Source organism: Phodopus roborovskii, unplaced genomic scaffold, assembly GCF_943737965.1.
Source record: "Phodopus roborovskii unplaced genomic scaffold, PHOROB, whole genome shotgun sequence".
NCBI lineage: Eukaryota > Metazoa > Chordata > Mammalia > Rodentia > Cricetidae > Phodopus > Phodopus roborovskii.
Window position 1 is genome coordinate 6,146,215 of NW_026126460.1, and position 12,743 is coordinate 6,158,957.

At 41.8% G+C, this 12,743-nt stretch overlaps 1 protein-coding gene across 1 annotated transcript; it reads right to left on the bottom strand.

The window, feature by feature from the left end:
• Positions 1–187: 187 nt before the first annotated feature.
• On the bottom strand, positions 188–12,650 carry Ppil3 (peptidylprolyl isomerase like 3). The gene is made up of 7 exons (XM_051190255.1): positions 12,562–12,650; positions 11,929–11,991; positions 10,906–10,980; positions 9,520–9,613; positions 7,395–7,462; positions 3,255–3,373; positions 188–1,013 (listed from the first exon to the last, which is right to left on the bottom strand). Exons 2-7 carry the CDS (start codon positions 11,929–11,931, stop codon positions 887–889), a joined length of 486 nt encoding a protein of 161 aa, XP_051046212.1. The 5' UTR covers positions 11,932–11,991; positions 12,562–12,650; the 3' UTR covers positions 188–886.
• Between the last annotated feature and the right edge of the window lie 93 nt (positions 12,651–12,743).

The window sequence follows — 12,743 nt, forward strand, 5'->3', positions numbered from 1 at the left end:
CAGTCATATCCTCTCCTTTCGTTTTTATTTCTTTTCATTCAACCTGCTGCCTTGAACAATGAGCCAAATGAGCTCCCTCTGAGACCTGTGAGTTGGAAGCCAGCCTGGCCCACAGAGCGAGTTTCAGGACAGGCTCCAAAGCAATATGGAGAAACCCTGCCTCAAAAAACCAAAAATAAATAAATAAAACCAAAAAGTCAATGTATTTTTACAAGTTGGTAACTAAAAGTGAAATCACAGCAATCAGGAGACAAGGATTAAGAGGAGGAAGCCAGCCTGGGCAACCTACCAACAGCATTTCAGAACCATTCACCACCCCAAAACAAAAGAAAAACCCCTAACCTCGCCCAGAAAGGAAAGGGCAGACTGGCTGGCTTTCTAACCACATCTTTAGCAGGGTCTTCTTCTCTCATTTCTTCAGTGAGCATCTGCTTTGTAGCACAGCCAGGTCTCAAATCCATGACCCTTCCTCAGCCTCACAAGTGCTGGGATTATAGGCATGTGCTACGTTGACAGGCCAGTTTTCCTCCTTCTATCTGCAGGAAATGAATACTGCAGGAAAAACAGTACTTCTAAGATATAAATTAGAATGACTGTAATATAATTTGGGTGCTCAAAAAATGCCTGCATCTGACATCAACATTTAAAAATGGATACTCTTACTAAAAACAAGGCAATGCTTTGTATTTAAATTAAACAAATTGAACAACAGCAGGGGTACAGAATATGCTCAGGGCTGGGGGTGAACGCCACAGGTCTCCCCGATGGACATCATCACTGTAAACACCAGAAGGACCACAGTCTCTGACATAGTCAGAACTGGACAAATCACAATGGGCGTGTTCCAGTGAAGAGTCTGCCAAGGATCCCTCCAGGCCTATGATAGCTACTGAGCAAAGGGGTTGGCATGGATAGTTATGTCCTTAATGTGTACATCATTAAGAGGTCTGTATGTCTTCTCATTTACTGGTAACTTCTCCAATTCATCCAGAGTCTCCAGACCATCTATTACCCTGAAAGAGAGACAATGTGGTATGTGAAATTTTTCTCAACTTGAAATATAACATATCTGTAACAATTATAGTCTCCAGGATAGTTCTCCTTCTTTTCCGATCATGTGGCCTGGCTGGATTGTGCCTCCTGGACACAAGTGGCAAAAGGAAGCCTCAAGGTCAGTCCCATTCACGAAGTCACCAAAATGCACTTGCACTGCGGTGCAGTGAACTATAAAAAAGTTTTCCCTCAGCAAATGCATAGGCTCAGATTTGAATGATGCAACTTGTTTTAAGAAAAGGCTTTTTTAGACGCTTCAGGCCATGATCATGCATTTCCATTAAGATATAAAAGAACACGGGAACAGTCAGGCTTAGTGGCACATGCCTTTAATCCCAGCCTGTAGGAAGAGGTGGCAAAGGCAAGCAAATGTCTGTGAGGTCAATGCCATCCTGGTCTTCTTTAGAGTGAGTTCTAGGTCAGCTGGGGCTCCACAGGGAGCCCATATCTCAAATAAGCAAACAAAAACACAAGCAAAGCACGTAGGGAAGAATGCCAGAAAGGGTTACCATAACAACTAGCCTTTTAGATTTACTCCTACATTAAGACAATTAAGTTCTATAAATTATCTTCTTGTCTTTATGAAAAACAGAGAACTTGGGAAATTCTTAGCTCCAGCAAAAAAGGGGCAAGTACACTTGAAGGGTCAAGGATCAGGGACATGAGGTCCTTAGGAAACCACAGAAAATTTACATGTCATCTTTCCAGAAAATTGTGTGTAGAGATACAACTTCAAGTAATTTAATGGGGCTGGAGAGAGGTTCACTGGTTAAGAGGACTGGCTGCTCTTGCACAGGACCAGAACTTGGTTTCCAGCACCCACCTGGCAGCTTACAGCTATCTCTATGAACACTTCCAGTTTCAAGAGATCCAAAACCCTCTCGGACCCCTGCAGGCAGCAGGCACGCACATGGTGGACATAAACTCAAACATTATACAAATAAAATTGAAAAAAAAAATTCTAAAAACCAAGTAATCTATAAGCCAAAGGCTAAGCTTTACAGGTTTGTTTAAAATTTAGCAAGAAAAGACAGAGAACTATTGGTCAATGGTAGTTAATATAAGTTAAGGAGAAAATGAAGAGACTCAGTTGTCAGCATGCAGACACGAAGATGACTGACACCCTCAGTCTAGTGCATCTAGTGCTAAGCATTTGGAACACAAGCAAACAGTGGGGGCCTCTAGTTTTTAACCTAACTTAACATCCAAACTACTAAGTGAAAGTCTAGCCATTCATGGTGACCTACAACTGTCATTATCTCACAACAGGGAAAGCTGAAACAGGAGGAATGTGAGTTAAAATCCAAATAAATCCCAGTACTCTAGAGCCATTTTTTTTATTACCTAGAATAATAAATACATGTTGAATGAGTAAATCTTACCTCCCATTGAATTATAAAAGCAATTTTAAGATTAAGTGTCTGTAATACAAAATTCGGCAGAAACTGCCAAATGGCTGCCTAGGACCAGTTTTTACTCAGACACACTTGATTGATGGCCCAATCCATCCAGCTGAAAAACACCACCCACTCTCCCTTATAAGTGTGGCCACACTGTCAAGTTCGATCTTCTGGGAGAGTTCTTTATTTTTAATTCTTTGAAAAGGTATGTTTGTTTACTTATTGCATGCAGTTATGCACGTGTGGAGAGGCCAAAGGCCTTCTGGGGAGTGGGCTTCAAGAGTCAGACACAGGCTGTCAGGTTTGCACACATGATGGACAAGTGCTTTCTTTACTTGTCCAACCACGGCACGAGCTCAGGAGAAAGCTGTTTTCAAAGGTTCTTGGCCAGCAAGAATCTTTAGCTCCTCCTCCTTTTGACTGATGCATGCTCTGACTAGCTATGCTGCCTGTATACCCATGAGGTGAGCCTGAGAGTGAAAACCAATGATGGCTGGAACACTGGCGACAGTCACCATGCTGGTCCAGTTTCTTCCAGTCACTATTCTCAGGTATGCTGCTCGCTGTTAAATGCATCACTATTAATTTACACAACATGCCTAAGCAATTCTTTGGTTCCTCTTAAACAAAATAAAGAAAACGAAGCTCAGATAGTGTATGACTTCCTCAGGGTAACAAAGCTGATGACTGGGGCGTCTAAAGTCCAGGTGCTTTCAGTTGTCCAATCTTTCCAGTATTAGCTATGCCATGATCACAGCCAGTACAGGAATTGCCAAACAAAGAGATGACCAGAATACTCACTTTCCAAACACTGTGTATTTCATGTCCAGATGCGGCTGCTTGCCATAGGTGATGAAGAACTGAGATCCATTGGTGTTTGGCCCATTATTAGCCATCGATACAACCCCTCTAACGTTGTGCTAAAAAAGACAAACCAGCGCATTACTATAATTATGCCGTCAATGGAAATTTCCAAATGCAGACTGAACATTCTCTACCTTCTCAATATTCAGGGTTCAAGAAATGGCTTAGCTGACTTTTTTCTCTTAGTATTAGTCAAAAGTGAAGGTTATATATTACCTTTATCCCTGATAGTCTTGAACTTAACTTGTTTATATAATTATCTACTTTCCAATTAATTTCATTTTCACTTTGGTGATGAAGTCATAAACACTTTTATTTCTATCAATGTATAACAAAAAAAATCCTTACATCTGTATTAAGGAATAGTGTGCTTTAATGAAGAAATGATCAGGCAACAAAATCCAAGTTTGCCAAATCTCTTCTTGCATACTGGACTCTATGCTGGTTTCTTGATCTGTTGAACTAGTTGAACTAGTCCAGGGTTCTGTTCAAAATGCAGATGTGATGGATGTTGGTGGTACATGCCTTTCATCCCAGCACTCAGGAGGCAGAGGCAGGTGAATCTCTATAAGTTGGAGGCCAGCCTGGTCTACAGAGCTAGTTCCAGGACAGGATCCCAAACAATACAGAAAAACCCTGCCTCAGAAAACCAAAACCAAAACCAAAAACCAAAAACCAAAACCCCCAAAAAACCCCGCAGATGTGTCTGGTGGTGGCTGCACACACCTTTAATCTCAGCACTCAGGAGCCAGAGACAGGTGGATTTCGATGAGTTTGAGGTCAGCCTGGTTTACAGAGTGAGTTCCAGGACAGGCTCCAAAGCAATACAGAGAAACCTTGTCTTAGGAAACAAACAACAAACAAACAAACAAACAACAAAAGAAACCACAGATGCTCACAAGGATCAGTCAAGCAGGTCAAAAACTGACAACTGGGAAGAGATGGAGTCTGGTAAGGTCAACAGTGTATATCTTGCCTGAGGATATTTTTCTTAATGATCATAGAGAATGCATCAGTGACTGAATCTTCCTCCCATGGCCAGTCAATCAATTTATTACCCCAGGACTGGAAGACCCGAGGAAGGTTTCACCTAGCTCTAATATTATCAATGCTACTAGTTTACAAGGCATGGTATGTAAGTATTCAAAGTATCTTACTGAAACAAAAAGTCTGAGTTGTGCCATAGAGCGGTACTCAGGTAACAACAGCAAAACACGCAAGGAACCACTGATCACTCCAGCATTAGCTGTTCATCAGGTGACACTCACTAGAAAATCGAGGGAGGTGCAGCTACATCCACATAATACATCATTATCTCTGTGGAAGATGACTACTAGTCAGGTGCTGTGGCACATGCCTAGACTCTTGGTGCAAGGAGCTAAGGGAGGAGGAGCTCTAGTTTGAGACCAGCCTGAGCCACACAGTACAAAGATTGCAGTGTGCCTTTTCACTTCTGAACATGAGAAAGAGTTTTTATTTGATACTTAATGGCATGTGTCTCTTGGAGTATAAGTATATGTACAAGAGCTCTTCTGGCATTTATAGTATGTGAACCTCAACTCTGGTGCGTAGGACAATGATTTTTTTTTTTTTGGACAGGGTTTTATGTAGCCCAGGCTAAGCTCAAATTCATTACAAAGCTGAGATTGAACTTAGACTCCTGAACCTCCTGCCACTGCCTCTCTAAGGCCAGGGTTACAGGTGTATACACCTTGTTCATATAGCTCTAGGGTAAACCCAAGGCTTTCTGCCTATTAGTCAAGCATTCAACAGAGTTATGTTGCCAGATCAAAGATATAGCTTTGCTGTGAGAATACTAATTTGTTTATGCTGTGGAATATTTGTTTAATGATGCAAAGATGTGTTGCATTCTTTTATGTTGCATTTGCTTAACTCTGTAAAGCTGTGTTACTAACTGTGCCTGTCTAAAACACCTGATTGCCAAAAAAGAAAAACAATTAAAAATTAAGCTGGGTGGTGGTAGTACACACTTTTAATCCCAGCATTTGGGAGACAGAGACAGGCAGATGTCTGTGAGTTCAAGCCTGGTCTACAGAGTGAGTTCCAGGACAGCCTCCAAAGCTACAGTGAAACACTGTCTCAAAAAAAAAAAAAAAAAAAAAAAAAAAAATTAAAGGATCTGATTGGTCTAATAAAGAGCCGAATGCCCAATAATAATAGAAAGGCACGAGAAAGGATAGGTGGGGCTGGCAGGCAGCAAGAATACATAAGTGGAGAAAGCTGGGAAGAAAAGATCATGGAGGGGGAGGACTCCAAGGGCCATCCACCTAGCTACACAACAAGCCGTGGAGTAAGAAGTAAAGAAAAGAAATACAGAGATAGAGAAAGATAAAAGCCCAGAGGAAAGGTAGACGGGATAACTTAAGTTAAGAAAAGCTGTTGAGAAATAAGCCAAGCTAAGGCCGGGCATCCTAAGTAAGAGTAAGACTGTGTATACTTATTTGGGAGCTGGGTGGCGGGCCCTTCAAAGAGTAAAGAGTTAAAAAAATTAACCAACAACATAGCTGGTCTCAAGTTAGTAAACCTCCTGCCTCTTCAGCATGCGCCTATCAACATAACATATGACACCACAACTGGAACTAGTATTTTTTTTTTAATAAAAAAATATTTACTTAGCCAAGCATAGTGGCTTTATACCTTTAATCTCAGCACTTGGGAGGCAGAAGCAAGCAGATCTCTGAGTCTAGCCTAGTCTACAGAGCAAGTTCCAGGACAGCCAAGGCTACAAAGAAAGACACTGTTTTGAAAAATCAGTAATAATAATAATAATAATGATAAAAAATGTTTTAATTGTGAAAATGTATGTGTATGAGTGTTTTGCTTAAGTGTGTGTGTGTGTGTGGTGTGCAATGCCTACAGAAGCCAGAAGAAGCTGGAACTGGAGTTACAGATGGTTGTGAGCTGCTGTGTGAGTGCTGGGAATTGAACCCAGGTCCTCTGGAAGAGCAGTCAGCACTCTTAACCACTCAGCCATCTTGCCAGCCCCTAGTAACTGATTCTTTATATGCACTTCTCAGGGGAAGCTAACACAAGTATTATGTAAAGATAATGTAAGAATATTCAAATATCTAATAGAAAATGATAAAAGTTGGAGACTGGGCTGGGGAGATGGCTGGTGATCAATAACATTTGCTGTTCTTCCAGAAGACCCAAGTTAGGTTCCCATGCCTTACAGCTCCCAATCAGCTGTAACTCCAGCTCCCTCGGGGTGTCTGACTCCTCTGGTTTCTGCAGGCACCTGTAATCAGCAGCACATACTCCTACAGATAATTAAACATAATAAATGAAATCTTAAAAAAATAATTAAGTTGGAGAGTGATGATGGCTAATGGCTAATAATGAAATTGAGAAGCCGAGAGGTATTGGCACACATCTTTAGTTCCAGCATTTGGGAGGCAGAGGCAGGCGGATCTCTGTGAGTTCAAGACCATCCTGAACTATAAGAGCTAGTTCCAGGACAGCCTCCAAAGCCAGAGAAACCCTGCCTTGAAAAAAAAAAAATGCAATCAATCGAGAAGTCTTTCCTTCTCTTATTCAGAAAGGCTAGTGAGAGGCCAGGTGTAGGACTACAGCCTTTAATTACAGCACTTGAGGCCAGCCAAGGCTACACACACCTTCACAAAGCAACTGAACGACCAAAGATGAAAGGCCAATGACTCATGTCATCTAAGTCAAACTTCATGGAAGACATTAAGCCCCTTTCCTATATTACTCGATAAACACTTCAAGTTGGACCCAAGGACAAGCTCCTTTAATATCACAATGCAGGTGATGCGAGACTCCAGAGCCTATGCCAGGCTAGAACTGCCACTTCTTTTCACTCTGACATCACTTACTGAGTATGCAAACACTTCAAAAAAGTATAGCAATTTTGTCATTGAGGTATGTTCTTACTATGTAGACTAGGGTGGCATAGAACTCTTTTGAGATCCACCTGCTGTTGCCTCCCGAGTACTGGGATTAAAGGCATGCAACACCACACCTGGCTCACAATATTAACGAGAGTTACTATCATATAAAAAGTTTTCAAGTGTAAACAGAAGCACAGGGATATACCTTAAGATATTCACTATATTCATCCTCAAACTTCTTGCCCCAGATACTGCTGCCTCCCCTTCCAGTACCTGTATAGCAAGATAAGCAGATCAAAAGAAGCATCTAATTAGACTTCAATGGGGATTTCATTTCAAAAAGGGGAGGGCTGCTTTATACTATATATTTATTTACTTACTTATAGAGTGGCGGGGATCCAACCCAGGGCAGTGCACATGCTAGGCAAGTACACAGCCACAGAGCGACATCCCCAGCAGCACTCTTTAAATACGTGTGTTTGTGTGTGTGTGTGGGGGGGGGGGGGAAGATCTGTTAAAGTTTGACCACAGAACTTTATGTACGCTACACAAGTGTTCTATAACTGAATTATATATCTCCAGCATTCCCTTATATATTTATTTCTTTTTTTCCCTTATTTCTTTCTTAATTAATACTTTGAGGCAGGGTTTCCTTAAGTTATCCTGGTTGACCTTGAACCTATAACCCTCCTGTCTCAACCTTCTAAGTATCTGAGATAACAGACCTATGTACCATCTAGCGTCTAGTACTTCTCCCAACTAAAAATACAGACCAGAAAAATAAAATCCTCCCAACAAGAAAACACCCCTCATTTATATTGCCCATATTTTATGGGCTAATACCTCCTTCTAAAAAAGATATTGCTGTTAGCTGGACCAAAACCAAGTACATTAATTTCATAATTACTGTATTATGGTACATGACCCAGAAGGTAGAGGCAGGAGGATTGAGAATTCGAGGCAAATCTGAGCTATGTGATGGAACCCTATCTCGAAAAAAAACTAAAAATAGGGACTAGAGAGATGGTTCGGTTGTTAAGAACATTTGCTGAACTGAACAAGGACAATAATGAACATGCTAAACCGCTTGGGGGAAAGCCCACAAGGGCTCAACCCTACATAGAAAACCGCAGGCAACTGAGTAATGCTGGGAGCAGGAGAGGTGTTCTTCCAGGGAAGAACACACCGATTGCTTGTCCAGTGCCAAGTGCTCAGCCCTGAAGACGTATTACATACATATAACATCATACAGACTCAACAGGTTACATGTGGGAATATATATTTGCCTTAGTTAGGGTTACTATTGCTGTGACGAAACACCATGACCAAAAGCAACCTGGGGAGGAAAGGGTTTATTTCACTCACAGTTCTGCAGAACAGTTCATTATCAAAAGCAGTGAGAGAAGGAACTCTCTCTCACTGTGTGAAAGGGAACCTCTGCTTTAGCTTGTGTCAAGCTAACATAAAACTAGCCAGGACATATGTACCTACAAATACACATATGCATGCAACGACAACTGATAAAAAGAGAGGCCGTGAGTTTGAAGGAGATTAAGGATGGGTACATGGAGTGCTTTGGAGGGATGAAAGGAAAGGCAGTAATGTAGTAATTAAAATACAGCATGCGCGCGCACACACACACAGACAGAGGAGGAATACTTGCTCCTTTTACAGAGGACGTATTCAGGACATGGTTACTCAAAACCATCCAAATTCCAGTTTCAGGAGATCTGATACCCTCTGCTGACCTAAGTAGTCACCAGATATGCACACAGAACACTTATATACATCTAGACAAAATACTTTTACAATAAATACATACAATTTGGGGGAGGGGGAGTTGATAGGGTTTCTCTGTGTACCCCTGGCTATCCTGTAGACCAGGTTTGTCTCAAACTCAGAGTTCTGGCTGCCTCTGCCTCCCAAGTGCTGGGATTAAAGGCATGTGCCACCACAGCCTAGCCTAAAAATAAATGTTTCTCTCTCTCTCTCTCTCTCTCTCTCTCTCTCTCTCTCTCTCTCTCTCTCTCTCTGAGACAGGGTTTCTCTGTATTGCTTTGGAGGCTGTTCTGGAACTAGCTCTGTAGACTAGGCTGGCCTCAAACTCACAGAGATCTACATGCCTCTGCTTCCTGAGTACTGGGACTAAAGGCATGTGCTACCAACACCTGGCAAATAAATGTATCTTTAAAGAAACAAAACTCTTAAACTTTCTGCAATTGTCAAAGTAGCCTTGTTATACAGACTCCATGTTTTATTTTCAGTTATTTTGCACAGTTTTTTCATATGACACATCCAACCTTCCTAATTTAATTTAGTGGAAAACTTACCTGTTGGATCTCCCGTTTGAACCATGAAACCCTTGATATTCCTATGAAATACACAGCCGTTGTAGTAATTACTGGCACAAAGAGCCAAGAAATTCTGAAGAAAATAAAAGCAATGATTGAGAAATAGTTTTGGCAGAAACTGGAGAGATGGCTCAGCAGCTAAGAGCACTGGCTGCTTTTCCAGAGGGCCCAAGTTCAATTTCCAGCACCCACATGGCAGCAACTGCTGTTCAGGGCATCTGACACTTCATACAGACATCTATGTGGGCAAAACACCAATGTACATAAAATAAAAATGTATATTTTAAAAAAAGGTCCAAAGTTCCTGAAAATGCTATCATAGTGTAACTGTGGCTTTTTAGGCACGAGCTACACTCTCTTCTCTGAAATAAAATAGTCAGTCTTCATCAGGTCCTGGGAATCCCTGCATGTGCCTGTCCCACTCTCCATATCTTAAGGCCTTGTGCTCTTCTGCAGTTAATTTCCTCCTCTTGCCTTTCCCAGCTGGAGTATTAGTGCTCTGAGGGCAGGGAATGTCTCCTACTCATCACTGTATCCTGGACATGGCTGGATAGTCTTTTGACAAATAACTGCATGAATGAAAATAGTTGACTCTCCATTTATCCCTGTCATTTCAACAGGCTAACTAACCATTCACAGAACAACTCTTATATCTTAAAAAACAAGGCAAAAGAAAAAAAGATAATGGACTCCTATGGTTACAGCTAAAGCACCTACCTACCTACACACATATACACACACACACATATGTTTAGTATGTGTGGTGTGCGTGTGTGCAGGTAAGGGAGCCCCTGTGTATATGCAGAAGCAAGAGAAGGATGAGTACCCTAATCTGTCACCCTCAGCCTTTGCCCTCTAGACAGGGCGTCTCACTGAACCTGGAGCTGACTGGTATAGAAGATCTATAGTCTTCGCATGCGCGCGCGTGTGTGTCTCCACTGAGGTTAACAGTCAGTGTGACCACCCCACATGCATGCTCTGTGAGGTCCGGCAATTTGACTCTGTCCTCATGCTTGCAAAGCAAGCACTCTTCCCTGCTGAGTCATGCCCCCAGCCCACCCTCCTTCCTCTTACTTAACTCTGACATCAGAAGTGGAGATTAGACCTGAAACAATGGTAAGCTATTCTAGGTAGTGGGCTCCAAGAAAGTTTTCTTATTTTCTAGATTGAATAATTCAATTTCAAAGTGGCTGCCCTGTTATATTAGAGTGCTTTTGTTTGTTAAGGATGGGTCTCACTATATAGCTCTGCCTGGCCTGGACTCACTCTGTAGACCTCAAACTCCAGCGGCCTCCACTCCCTGAGTGCTGCGGTTAGTGGGGCACCACCGCATTAGTTGGTTAATATTCGAACAGTGACACTCACCTCACATGTTTTGGGTGTCCTCTCACAGAAGACTTCTATTTTGATATCTCCCACATCTGTGTGCAATGTCACAGACTAAACAAAAGGAGAATGTGAGAACAAACGATACTGCTGCCAGTAACTATAGGTCCTATACTATTTCTCTGACTGAATATTCCAGATGGCAAGCTGATTAAAGACATTAAAGATCACTTGTTTGAATAGAGAGGCTCTGACAGATAAGTCATAATCATTTCTCCAAATTTATATCAATAGCAGGAAAAAAAAAAACCTCTAGAAGATTCATACAGATTGAAAAGTGGTGTCTCTGCTATATTTTGGATGCAAACATTGTAGTCAAAATAATTATTTTTACTTTGAATTTTTAAATTTTTTATGATTTATTAAAAACAATGGCTATCCTTACTGTTGATTTTTTTTTCTTTTTTCTTTTTTGGCTTTGAGACAGGGTTTCTCTGTGTAGCCCTGACTGTTCTGGAACTCACTCTATAGACCAGGCTGGACTTGAACCCACAGAAAGCCTCTGTGATTAAAGAAGTGTACCATACCTGCCTGGCTTTTATTACTGATCTTTATGTCTCAACACCATTAAAATTTAAAAGATAAAATGTTAAGGAATTCATTTTTTCAAAAACTGTTTCTACTGTTCCTTTGGGTAGTTTAATATTGAGAAACAGTTAAAAAGCAATTCCTTCTTTTATTAAAGACAACACTTGCCTCGTATTTCCTTGTGGTGTGTGCTGCCTGGTAACTTTACTCCTTTCTATATCTTATTTCAGAGACAAACACACAAAACTATTGGAAGTTTCCCTTTTTGTTTGTTTGTCCTAAAAAAATATTCATAATTTTAAAACACAATGGGCTGCAGAGACGGTTTGGCGGCAAGGAGCACTTGTTGCTTTTACAGGTGGACCTGTCCGGTTCCCAGCACCCACACCTGAAAGTGGTTCCAGCTCCAAGGAATCTGATGGGAGTAAAAACAAGCAAACCACCACCCAGTTAGAAGAATTCTACAATACTTACCATCTTCCCTCTTGATGGTTCCAGGAAGCCTTGCAGAGAAAAACTGAAGATGAGTTTCTAATCCTAAAAGAGGAATTAGTTCATTTTAACACTATCTTTCCCACCACACTTGTTCATCTTTACGGTAGATTTACAACGAAAAGCTTAGAATAACATCTTCTAAATAATCCTATCATAGAAGTGTTAAGATCTTACCCAACGCACCCCTCACCCCCAGCCCTCGGCCAACACTCTACTTATTTTGCTCATTTTTCAAGGCTCTTTCTGCAGGCTAGACACATTCCCACCCTCCGGTCTACTGGTCTAGCTGGGCACTGGCGCTCCCTTTACCCAGACGTCTGTACAGTAAATTTCACACTTCACAGTCTTTTTCAAAGCCCAGGTCTTACTAACCAACCTGACAATCGTATTTAAGCGCACTTTTCCCGTGCGCCCTCTCTATTTGCTTTCCCTGTGGTAACGGTCACTAGTAACAGTACATTCTTCGATCTAAAGTCCCAGAAACACCCTCTCCAGCCCGAGAACTCATCACGAGTAACCAAGAAACAAAACGGTGCCAACGTGGGGTGCAGCAGGCATCGCGTGCACGAATAAAAGGAGAAATGGCACGCCTAAAAGGAGAAATGCCGTTACCCCACACTTGTCCACTTCGCTCAGCACCGCCGCCGCCGGAACAGAAAAGACCCAACTTCAGGTACCCGCATGTCTGGGTTCCAAACGAGTGTTTTTGCCCCACCGGAAGTACAGCGCGAGAACACCTACTTCCCCGTCAGTCTTCCCTCTCAGCACCCCATCTGACAGCGAGAGGGCTCTCC

Coding starts and splice junctions, on each gene's coding strand:
- Ppil3 (XM_051190255.1), bottom strand. Junction 7,463..9,519: donor TCAAACGGGAGATCCAACAG/GTAAGTTTTCCA, acceptor CTTGCTATACAG/GTACTGGAAGGGGAGGCAGC. Junction 3,374..7,394: donor AATATAGTGAATATCTTAAG/GTATATCCCTGT, acceptor TGTCTTTTTTAG/CACAACGTTAGAGGGGTTGT.